The sequence below is a fragment of the Gopherus flavomarginatus genome, chromosome 7 (genome assembly GCF_025201925.1).
Source record: "Gopherus flavomarginatus isolate rGopFla2 chromosome 7, rGopFla2.mat.asm, whole genome shotgun sequence".
Lineage (NCBI taxonomy): Eukaryota > Metazoa > Chordata > Testudines > Testudinidae > Gopherus > Gopherus flavomarginatus.
Genome location: NC_066623.1, coordinates 72,181,606 through 72,194,879, shown reverse-complemented (window position 1 = coordinate 72,194,879; position 13,274 = coordinate 72,181,606). Strand labels below are relative to the sequence as shown.

At 36.1% G+C, this 13,274-nt stretch overlaps 1 protein-coding gene across 4 annotated transcripts in view; it reads right to left on the bottom strand.

Moving 5' to 3' along the window:
* NEK7 (NIMA related kinase 7) overlaps positions 1 to 13,274 on the bottom strand; it is a 151,529-nt gene that overhangs the window by 121,777 nt on the left and 16,478 nt on the right. For all 4 annotated transcript variants that reach the window (XM_050961473.1, XM_050961472.1, XM_050961475.1 and 1 more), the window contains one exon: positions 1,772 to 1,853. In XM_050961473.1, the coding sequence (XP_050817430.1) occupies positions 1,772 to 1,828 (57 nt within the window). In that variant the 5' untranslated portion in view covers positions 1,829 to 1,853. The remainder of the gene's footprint in view (positions 1 to 1,771; positions 1,854 to 13,274) is intronic.

Genomic DNA, 13,274 nt, shown 5'->3' with positions numbered 1-13,274 from the left:
GATGTCTAGTCGGGTGCTTGAAGAATTAGTATTAGGTCTGATCTTATTTAGTTCCTCATTAATGATGCAGTTGGAGGCATTACTGAGACAGGAGGTGTTCCCAACAACTATGAGGATAGAAACAAATCATGATTCAGTTTAGCACTGGAAACTCACCCACTGCTGAAAATATCAGTTCAAAGCTTATGGTAAATCAACATTTGAATTACTGTGCTTTCGAGGGGAATGCGGGAAATACAAGAACTGCCTGTTATCAAAGAAGGCAGGCACAACTAGGGTTTCCCAAAGATACAGGAGCTCACCCTCTTATCTCAACTGACAGATCCGATTCTGCCTCCTACTCAGCCAAGGAGAAGGATCCATCATTGGAACAGTGAGTCATCATGAATTTTAGAATATACGCACTGCAGTAGTAGTCTGAATTTTCTTAATTAAAAAACTAAGTTTGCACGCTTGTTTCATCAAGATAGTTGTAAGGAATATGCATAAATTCAAATTATATCTTAAATTTATAACTGTTTGGTACTCTAAGATCTGATGGATAGTGATACAGAAGCATGAGAATGTTTATTTTTATTTTAGCCTCAAAGCTGCTCCAATGCAGGCATTGGAACAAGGAAAGTTCTACTAAAAATATTAAAATACAGAAATGAAGACTTGGCAAAAATCTTACTTATATTGTCAAAAACTTCAGAACAACCACATGTTGCCACATCACCTTTATTATTCAGGCTAATCCTTGAAACACACCAACAGAAGATTAACAGTTATGGTCCTGGTCCTGCAAAGAATTATCCAATTGTTTAACTTTACTATGACCATTTCTATTGGCTTACATGTAACTCCTCATAGTGCATAAAGCAAAGTACCTTTACAAGTTTTTGCAAGATCAGAGCTTAGGGTGCTGCTTTCCAAAAGGTTTTTAAATAATTTTATTAACAGAAGCAACATTTTTAGAAGAATATTAATAAGCAGTATGCCAACTTTATCTATTGCCTGATAATCTTACCTTTGTTTTGAGTCAGACCATCAAATCCAACTGCAAGGGTGGCTAAATTTCCCTCACATTCCTTGGTCATACAACTACTGTAATTGTGAATCTCCCTTGCCCATTTTCAATAAGGGAAGGCACTAACCCACATGGGATCACCAGCGGGAAGTGTAAGAACAGAAGGTTAAAAGGAGCAATCTGAAATAAATCTGGCAACTCTGCTATAATTTGGAAATATATAATGTTCAGCAGCTTGATACCTCATAGGAAAACAATTACTTTCATGTCTGCCTCTCGTCTCCACTCCGACTTTTCCCAGTTGGTGATACAGTAGGAGGCAAAAAAGCAACTTTTTTCTGTGAACTATGGGACTGATATTTTGTAATTCAATGACTAACTAATGCGATATTACATTTCTTTATGGCTTCTTTTTCTCCATAGATGCCTTGAGACAGAAAAATACAAATTAAACAATCCAATATTCAAAGACACTTGATCTCATAACATTTCATCTGATTTATTAACCACTGATGACCAGTTATGTGATTCCACACAAGTAACTTGATTAAAATAATCAACTATTACCTTGAATACCATACTGAACACATTAAATGCAGTAAAAACTTACCCTCTCGGAATGGCATTGAACAATGGAGGAAAAAAAGTATTCTAATATCAACAATAGCCTTTTAGAATTTGTTCTGTTCGTTAACATTAACATGTTCTTCCATTTACTAAATTCATTTATTTCTGCTCTTGATGACTAGTAAAATAAAGTACCTGTGGTTGAAACTGTGGAACAGGAGTCCCTTGCACGCCTTGTGACTGTTCATCCATTGTATCAAACAGGGCTTTTTATGTTCTGCAAAAATAATATATGTATATTCATTAAATTGCAATTTAGTTAACGTTTATATTCACTGTATCACTTACTGATGTGCTTCAATTATAATAATGGAATTAAATTATTTTACTGAACTTCAGTACACAATGATTCAGTACTAGAAGATTTTTTTATTTTGTATGCTTGACTTTGCAACCATTAAAACATTTTAGCCCTTTTTCTGAGGGTAAGGAGATTCCCTAGTTCTTGTCGTAAAGGACTACTTTAAAAAAAAAATAAGAGGAACAAATTTCATTATGTGTTCCCCACCCCAACCACATAAGTCATCAGCAGAGTTTGAACCTGAGACTGTCAGATCCATACCACAAACCTCTACGACTTGAGCTAAACAAGTGACTCCATTAGACAAAGGCAGTAATACCCCATCGTTCTGTATGTGCACCAGCCACTAGAAGTAGACATGACACATACTTTGCCAAGTGGCTGCACAAGTACTTGCTAGACAGAATATCTTGGCTCTGGGACAGGAGTGTGATAGAGTGGCTAAAATGAGATAGAGTTAGGACTTCTGAGTGCTATTTTTTGTTTACATAATATTCACTCATTTCTGAATTTCATGGAAATAGAGCCATTTTAGAGACACTATAGTCAAACATATACTTTCACTATTCTAACAGGCTGTTTGGTTAAGAGGGTGAGCCTTAGATCTGCCATATTAGGGGCCTGAATTTTATTCCGAGCTATGCAAACCTCATATCCTGTTACCACATATGTAAAATGCAAAGAAGGCTTGCCTGCATCCTAAGATGGGGGTATGAGATCTTGATTAACATGAAGAGTGCAAACAGCGCACAATTGTTAACAATGAAGGATAGGAAGGAGTGGATTTTAAAACTCAGTGTGTCCTGGTTCACAGACAAATGAACCCTTACTAAGGCAAAAATGGTATTTCATTAATGGAAAGCACCTGAAGCATCTGTTTTGCCTATGTCTTCTGGAGCTCTATTTCTGTCCCTATTTTATGGGTATGATGTAGAAGGTTCATCAGGAGTATATACAAAGCAGTTGGAACATTCACCTCCTGTCTCTTAATTATATGAATGTGTTCTAATGCACATGAATAGAAAGGCATTTTCAGAAGCTTGTAACTTGGCCAAATCTGGAAGGATTGTCATAGGAACAGCAAAAGTCACTTCTCTTTCACTTCAGAACCATTCCTTTCCCAAATTTCAAGTTCCGACTACAAACCATGGAAGCACTAAAGTTGTTTTGTAAAAACTCATCTTAGAGAGTGTTTTAACAGTGGGAAATTGACTTGTTTGTCCCCCTTGCTAATCTAATTCTGGAAAACTCCTGAATCATTTTTGCTCAAATCTTTAAAAATAATTCAAACCAAGACACAAAAAGCATGGGGAATTTCAGTACAAATAGCTTAAGCTAAGGCAACAGAAAACAGAGGCCTACAATGGAAAGAGGCAGGCAGTTTTAACCAAAGGTATCACCTATAATATACTGCATATATCAGTTTTCTATGAGATAGTTGCAGTGAAGTCTTCTTTATGTAAGCATACTTCTCGAAGATTTAAAAACACTACACACTTTAATGTTGTGACTCCATCTTTAGACACCCAAGCTAATTGTGTGTTTCAAGTTTTTTTTCCCCCATGAACAAGTTTTACATTTTATGTTGGTCATTTTATTATCTGGATGTTTAAATAAATTTCACTAGGCCAGAAGAAAGGGCTCTTTGTCTAGAAAGAATAACCTCCAGGCACAGTACAATATAAATAGGAATACAATAGTAAACAACTTTAATGAAAGTTATTTATCCTTGAATTAAGCTTAATAAATACCAAGAAAATCTTGCTAAGTAAAAACAGTTTTCTTCACCTAACCCACCTACTGACTAAAACAACCTTTGAAACACAGATTAGAAAATGTATTGCCTCCAAACTAAAAATCGATTGAAGAAAAGTTGCCAGGAATTTTTTGGACAATCTGGAAAAAACACAACAACAACAAAAACAGTATATTAAGATTAATTCCTTGCTTACTAGCCAAGAGGTGGTGCATTAAAAAAAAATCACAACTTTAACCTGGTAGCAACATCAGCACTTAACCTCTCTTTCAATCTCAAAATCTTACAGAAAAGGCCTAACACATAGCTAATATTCACAGCTGCATAATCCTCCTTAAAAGACTGCACACCATGATGATAAGGTTAGCAAGAAATATTTAAAAAATTGTCACAGTGATAATACAACAGAAGTTTACAGGATGTAAAAATAGTCCAGTACACTGCTCTTCTAGAAGTACTATATATTAACCTTGCACATACTGACTGATACATTAAAAATAATCCATAAGGTTAAGCTTGCTGACTAATATATACATCCTTGCTAGCATATATAGACAGACAGATATAGATGTATGCATTAAGCACAAATATTGTAACAATGATATAGCATAAACTGGCCTATACCTATCTCCTAGAACTGGAAGGGACCCTGAAGGGTCACTGAGTCCAGCCTGCTGCCCTCACTAGCAGGACCAAGTACTGATTTTGCCCCAGTTCCCTAAGTGACCCCCTCAAGGACTGAACTCACAACCCTGGGTTTAGCAGGCTAATGCTCAAATCATTGAGCTATCCCTCCCCACCAAATTAATGGAGATATACCATAATCCTGTTCACTTATGCTAAGTAAATACTTTGAAGTTGCTGACTAAGTATTTGGCATAAGAAAATAGGGAACTTGTCAAAAATCAAGACACATTTGTTCTGTGTGTTAGGTCTGGTCTACACTACAGACCTACGTGAGTATAATTATGTCACTCAGGAGTGTAAAAATCCACACCCCTGAGCAACATAGTTATACCGACCTAAACCCCGTGCAGCATGTTAAGTGTAGAGTTGCCCTTAGTGCAAGCAAGGGAAGTACCGTCATGGACCAGTACCTGGAATGCTAGAATCCAAAGCAAAGATAAGAACAGAACGAGTTACTGAACTGAAACAAACAGATGGGTTGGATTTTAGTGATGTGTAAAGAAACGTATAAATTGTAAAATCATCATATAAATAATATCATTTGAAATGTGTAACTTTGGGAGCACACCTTCCACATAAGGTGGATGTAACATTGCTGTATGAGATGGTTTAGTGGAATCTGATATCGTATAGAAGCATTTTCCTGTACTATATTATTATTGGCTTCGAGCAATAAACCTGACTGACACTTGTTATCTGGCCTCTTGACTACATTTCATAATGAAAGAAGTGTGATCAAGCAGCTGACTATACAATTTATCAACAAGCTTGAAAATCTGTATCAAGAAGAAACATGCAGGAACAAAAATAAAGTTCAGGATCTATGCAAAAGTAACAAAGAACGGATTATAGTTAGCTAGTTATAAGTTTCTCGGTTACCATTTTAAAGGCTTAATTCATGTAGCTTTGACACAATCAGATGTGGAAGTACTTACCTCAAACATTTTAGTTGGAGGAAATAAAAAAGACTTTTCTACAAATCATTATAAAAATCAGACCACAAATGTACAAATGTAACTTTAAAACATTTTCCCATTTAAAAAAAGTGAGAAAAACCAAAAGGTATATATGTCAAATGATCATATAGTTTCAAAACAATTTCCCTATCTAAAGTTTGAAAAGTTTGGTTTTCCTTCAGATTAATGAGAAAAGTTCTTTATGCCACTAAGTACCACAGCACTCTTCTGGAAATTTTTTAAGTTTCCAGAAATCCTTCCTGTCCAGATCATGAACAGAGAGATTTGGCAGGAACACAATTTCCACCTATTAATTCTAAAAGCAGAGAGGAATCCTTTTTAAGCCCTCAGGATAGACCCTCTTGCTTGAGGTTCTTTGTTAGTTAACAAGCAATACGGAGGGGAGCATTACCTTGAACTGGAGAAAGTATATCTTTTATGTCTGAAAAAAAAATCATCACTGGGCTGAGGAATAAAAAGAAGAGTACAACTTTATAACCTAGTAGCAACATCAGCAATTAAACAAACAGGAGTTGCGTGCGCACGTGTGTGTTTTATATATGAATATTATGATAATTGCAGGAAAATGGAAACACTTGGGTTACTGATAATAGACAAAGCCTAAATTAAATATTGGTTTTGGCCCAACAGTAATCATTTATCAGGAATGACACATTCCTGATCTCATCTTCACTCCCTTATTTGAAGAAGTCAGCGAATAACTTACCAACAGTGGTATCAAACCATTTGACTGCCTTGTGACTGTTACAAACCAAAAATGGACTGTTGGGACTCAACCTCTTTTATCCTTATCCTCGGCATTTCTGTACAATTTGTGCACAGTTTTTGGAATGCTAGCTGCAATTAATGCAGAGAGTAATGAGATCTGAAGGTAGTTCTAAACAGTACTTTCAGGGGGGTGAAACTAATCTTTAAAAGAATCAAACACAAAGATGTGGAGTAAAGACAACACGGGAAAAAAACAGCTAGAGGAATTGCTCAATCTGTTAATGAGAGAGTCTTTACTAATCATCTGCAAAATTTCATGATAGCCCTGGCCCCCTGCCAGGAGAAGACTGAAAAATTGTTAAGATTTCTAAAAATATTATTATGAATATGGTGATAAAACTGGAAAATTGCTGGCAGCTGCTGTTTGTTCCAAAACACTTGGCAGTCAGACCCTGTTGTTATTTAAAAAGCCTGACAAAGCCAATACTGGCAAATCTTTGCTGGATATGTAACATCTTTCATTTGTATTTTGCAGTGGGTTAGACGAGTCACAATACAGTGGTAGCTTCCACTGAAAAATTAGATCTTTTTCTAGTTAATCGCTAAATAACACTGAAATACCCTGATTAGGTCTACCAATGTCTTCAACACCACAGTTGTCTTGCAATCAGACAAATCCCAGAGATAATCCAAGTCTGAGACTGAGTTTTAAGAATCTATTTTTTCAGTTAGTTCTTTATTTTATTTTAACAGTCCTTTAACCCCTGTAATAGATCCTGGAATCTCTTTAAAAAAAAAAGAGATAGATGACAATTACATCATTTACAAAAACAGTACTGCTCCAATCATTTTCTCTAACAGTGACATCAAAACTTTCTCTCACTTTGCTCTAACTATCTTTCTATTTAGCTTTCTTTACCAATTTGGCTTTAGTGACTGGATTTGATTATAATATAAATCTGAAAGAATAAATTAGGATTTTATTTTCCAGATTTGCTTTAAACAATAGGCACTAAAACTGCGCTGCCCTTTGTTAGCACACCTTTCCTAAAGAGCTCATGGCTCAACATTACAAGGCACATCTCAAAATCTTATTACATATAGAAAATATCTTTTACATCACCATTCTTACTACTACAATAATAGAACTTGAAACAGATAAATGTTGGGAAATATAACCACATAGTTATGCTCTTAAGAATTTTACTGAAGTGCAGGCTCCAAACTCCTGCCCTGATACAGAAACCCTGTTTCTTCCATGGAACAAAGTACATTAATACTTGGTGGGTACTTATTTGATTAAATACAATTATATTCTGCAGCCAATTCCACTGACTCTGAAACAAGACTATTATTTGGAAATGTTGAAGAAATAGGACTACTGCAGTATTCATTCTAGAACACACGATAATCAAGGATTTTTTTTCTGGGTCTGTCACATATTATCTTTGTGATCTTAGATAAATTATTCAATTTTTCCATGCCCGAGTTTCCCTGTAGTGGGGCCTCAATATAAGTCAAAACACGACCACTGTGTGGATAATGAATTTCTTTTTACATTCACAAAGCTACAATACTTACATTCTAAGTGATATTATGACTCAAAAAATACTTCCATTCACTAATCTGACTCTTTAAAAAATTGAGACTAAGAGATGGAGTGCAGAGCAGAAAGAGTTTGTAACACATGGCAACCATACTTCTTTCGAGCTGCTTAGAATACTTCAGATATCTTTCCCAAAATAACTGATCTTCTCTCTTTATAAAAGTCATGCTGCAAAAATTGTGAATCAGAATAAAGAGCAGCCACAGAAGGCACAATCTTCTAGGTTAATTTATACTGAAGCCTTGCTTGAGAGTGACAAATACAGGTATGTCCTCACCGATGACTTAGCTCAGGCTCTTACCTGGGTGGCGTTTTACCTCCTTCCTAAGTTTGACCATCAAGCTTAATATTTGTATGGCTCTCGCTGAACTACTGTAGTTTGATTTTATACTTCCCCCTCTCAGGATAATATGTCCTGAGCTTGTTTTTGTTCTAGGTAAAGGCCTTCTTCTATTGCTTTTTATGTCTGTACACTTTACGTATTATCTGGATATCTGATTCAGCTCTGGCAGGTTACCATTCTCTGCTGTCTTTGTTTCCCTTTGAAAACAATGTTTTTGGGCAGAGATTGAAATGGGATGTTCTTGGGGGCTCAGTAAGCCAGTACTTTCTCCTGGATCTGTATTGTGCTCCTGAATCCAAGCTTCAACTCAAAATAACTTTCCTCTAGCCCGTGTGATTACTAAGAAATCATTCAAAATTTGAAAGAGATGTGACCATCACTGTGATGTCTGCAACTGCCTGAAATGTATGAGCTGACTCCATCCATCTCAATGTGGTGGTATTTCTGAAACCTAATGATGGTGATGTAAAGGTCAACATTGTTAACTACTTTACTTTTACAGAGCATAAAAAAATAGTGATCATGTAATGATCATATAAACTCTGCACAACCTACTATTTACAGTGTCTCATTTTGGTGCCATTCGTCGGCAGAGTTTGGAGAGTACCACTACTTCTCCCCCCCTACATCTCTCCCTTGATTTCAAGTTACCATACTACAGGCCATAGTAGTACAGTATATTCTACTTAATGTGATAACCTGACATTTATAATATCTAAACTCTGTATTTCACATTCTGTATGCAAGAAACCTCTGAGAAAGAATTAAATAGTATGTGAAGAATCTTTATTAATATTACTGATTCAAATCACCATATGAGAATGCTTATAAATCTTCCTGCTCTTTTCAGAGTTGTCTTTTATGGCACAGCCAGGCACAGACAGACTAGAAGATAGTATGAAAACAGCATATGTTTGGTATTCATAGATTTTAAGGCCAGCAGGGATCATTATGATTATCTGGTCTGACCACCAAGTATACAGGACACGCAGCTTAGGAACAGCCACACCAAAACCAAACATCCAATATTATGACAGAAATGCAATACACCATCAACAAAGACATAACCACAGAGAGAACATGCTATGTATTATAAGACCAGATTCTGTTTTCTTGAAATGTTGTGGGCAACTAACATGTTGTGCAACAATGCAAAATGAACATTAATGCATATTCTTAAGGCCTCCTCACACAAAAAAAAGTTTATTATTTTCAACTATTTTGCCCAAATAAAAATTAGTACAGTTCTGCTGACTTTGCCATCAATACATTTTTTTTGTTTTGTTTGTTTTTATCCACTGTAACATGCAAACACCACAAATCCTGTTTAAGCTTATTACAATCTTGAGGGTGCGGGGGAAGAGAGGGATAGAGAGAGAAACCAGGAAGATGTAGGGAAGACCTCTTCTGCAACCCTTTTGGAATACACCACTGACATGCATGATCTTGGGCAAGTCATTTCATCTATCTGTGCTTCAGTTTCTCCATCTATATGGGAGAAACCCACACACCTGTGAAGCGCTGTTTGGTTCCATGGTGCCCTTCTCCCTAGTAGTACAGTGAGGAAGAGAGATAGGGGCATGGCAAGGGTAATGAAAACCCACAGGCTTAAATCTCCTTACACAGAAGGTGTCTAGCGAAACTCTACCTGCTGTTACTTAAAATGCACAGGCTGGAGAAGAGGCAACAAGGCAGCTACTCATCTACTCTGCCCTGGATTTTAAGGATGTAGGAAGGTGATGATTCATTCCCTTAGCCAATTCCCATCCATGCAAACATTGTTTAGCCAATAACAACTAAGACCTAAAATCATCTTTTCACCAGGCCCAGAGTACTGTACCATGAGATGTAGCTATTCCATACAGATAATATTTACTCTGAGTATATGTACTATTTGGAGTTACTAGCTGTAACTCAAGGCTGTTGCAATAGGAATCATGTGCAGCTGCACCAGGGTGGATAACATGATAGAGACACGAGTACAGCACAAAACACTGGCATACAAATTGGTCATTAAAACCTCTCTCTACCCTTGGGACACATATTCCAGGATTGTTAAGTGGCTCTAGTATACCTTCCCTCAACCTTAGATGGTTTCACTTACTCAAATTGAACACTACAAAGTTAAGCACAGATGGCAAAAATTTTAAATGTGACAACAAAGAGAAGAAATCCCTTGTTGTATATTACAAATGATTACCAAATGAACATTGTAGGAAAAAAACTGTAAGGAGAGTACAGTGTCCCCTTTGTTCTTATTTTACTATCTGATAAACAACATCATCTTATCTTGTACAAGTGTAAAAAATATACATTTTTAATATTTTCAAATTTTTTAAATAATTCAATAGAAAATACACTGCATAGTGTAAAATAATGTAGCAGAAACAATTACAGCTACAGAGTATAAAGGGTCAGAAAAAACAGATTGAAAAATGTCAAGAATTAATACATGCAGAATTTTAATATTTTATCCCAAATCAGTTTTAGTATTCTGATTTTAATAAGTATGTTACAGAAACAAACCCAGATAAAACAACGCCATCAATATGAAATCAATTGCACAACTGAATTAAAAAGTAGTTTCAGTTACTACATTTACCCATGTGGTTTTATGATCACATATGCCCTTTTTTCTAAAAATTATTTTCGCAACTTCATTGCAGTGAGAGACCCAAACAAACAGTGGAAATTCTCAGACTACAAGAGAATCTAACAAAGATAGAACAAATTTTGGTCAATTTTTCAAATACAATAACTACCTGTTCATTTCTTCATAAAAATAGTAGGGCTGTCAAGCGATTAAAAGAATTAATTGCGCAATTTAAAAAATTAATCACAATTAATTACATTGTTAAACAATAGAATACCATTTAAATATTTTTGATGTTTTCTACATTTTCAAATATATTGATTTCAATTACAACACAGAATACAAAGTGTACAGTGCTCATTTTATATTTATTTTTTATTACAACCTACAAGTACTGCAGTGCAATCTCTTTATAATGAAAGTTGAACTTACAAATGTACAATTATGTACAAAATTAAACTGCATTCAGAAATAAAAAAAAAAGTAAAAAAAACTTTAGAACCTACAAGTCCACACAGTGCTACTTCAGCCAATCGCTCAGACAAACAAAATTTGTTTACAATTTGCAGGAGATAATGCTGCCCACTTCTTGTTTACGTCGTCACCTGAAAGTGAGAACAGGCTTTCACATGGTAGCCGGCATCACAAGATATTACGTACCAGATGTGCTAAAGATTCATGTGTCTCTTCATGCTTCAACCACCATTCCAGCAGACGTGTCCACGCTGATGACAGGTTCTGCTCAGTAACAATCCAAAGCAGAGCAAAACGATGCATGATCATTTTCATCATCTGAGTCAGATGCAATCAGCAGAAGGCTGATTTTCTTTTTTGGTGGTTCGGGTTCTGTAGTTCCCACATTGGAGTGTTGCTCTCTTAAGACATCTGAAAGCATCCTCCACACCTCGTCCCTCTCAGATTTTGGAAGGCAATTCAGATTCTTAAGCCTTGGGTTGAGTGCTGTATCTATTCTTCGAAATCTCACATTGGTACCTTCTTTGCATTTTGTTAAATCTGCTGTGAAAGTGTTCTTAAAACGAACATGTACTAGGTCATTATCCGAGACTGCTATAACATGAAATACATAGCAGAACATGGGTAAAACAGAAGACATACAACTCTCCCCCAAGGAGTTCAGTCACAAATGTAATTAACACATTTTTTTAAACGAGCATCATCAGCGTGGAAGCATGTCCTCTGCAATGGTGGTTGAAGCATGAAGGGGCATATGAATGTGTAGCATATCTGGCACGTAAATACCTTGCAACGCCAGCTACAAAAGTGCCATGTGAACGCCTGTTCTCACTTTCAGGTGACACTGTAAATAAGAAGCAGTCAGCAGTATCTCCCGTAAATGTAGGCAAACTTTTGTTTATCTTAGCAATTTGCTGAACAAGACTGAGTGGACTTGTAGACTCTATAGTTTTACACTGTTCTGTTTCTGAGCGCAGTCATGTAACAAAAAAAATCTACATTTATGAGTTACACTTTCACAATAAAGAGATTGCATTACAGTACTTGTAGGAGGTGAATTGAAAAATAGTATTTCTGTTTATCATTTTTACAATGCAAATATTTGTAATAAAAAATAATATCAAGTGAGCACTGTACACATTTTATTCTGTGTTGTAATCAATATATTTTAAAATGTAGAAAAACATCCAAAAATATTTAAATTTCAGTTAGTATTCTATTAACAGTGTGATTAATCACAATTAATTTTTAATCGGTTAGTTTTTTTGAGTTAATTGCATGAGTTAACTGCGATTGACAGCCCTAGAAAACAGTAAGAGTGTGATTCTTTTAAGTTGATGGCATCCTGTAAACCACCAAAATGTATGTTTAATATGAGGATTCGTGGAAGTTGTATTCCATGAGCATCAATAAAAAGCTAAGGAACAAGGCGTACTGGTCCCTTGAGGTCCCAGGGGAGAAACTTTCTAGGCCAACAGAACCTAACCAGGAGCTCTTGCCTTGAGACCTACCTCTATTGAAGGGGACTGGCAGGTCTAATAAGGGCTATGCAAATTGGTTTGTTTAGCTCAGGAGTTCTCAAACAGGGTCGGGGTCGCACAATTATTACATGGGGAGTTGCGAGCTGTCAACCTCCACCCCAAAACCAGCTTTGCCTCCAGCATTTATAATGGTGTTAAATGTATAAAAAAAGTGTTTTTAATTTATAAGAGGGGGTCGCACTCAGACTTCCCATGTGAAAGGGGTCACCAGTAAAAAGTTTGAGAGCCACTGGTTTAGCTAGTTTCCCCTATCATTTCTTTTCTTATCATTGCTGTTGGGTGAATGGGAGGATTCTCTCTTGGGTTTGCTTTATTCTGTTATAAGACTAAAATACACAAAACCCCAGGAAAAGTGCAACACTCATTTTTATCAAGTACAGTGTTGCTTTTGCAGAGAAGGTGGCGAGGAGCGCTTTGCGGCTTTCTTTCACAAACTGAAGTGTCTTCTAGGGATCTTTCCCCCTCATTTTCTCTACCCCACCTCTTATATCCTTTATCTGATTTGGAAGAGGATATGCTAAATTACCATTTTAGAGTAATGCTGCACCTGGGTCAGAAAAAATGACAAGTGTATAGAACTCATCTTTTTGGCCGATTGTGAGGATATAAAGGAATTGGTCCTTGCTACTCAAAGAGTTCAATCTCATAGCAC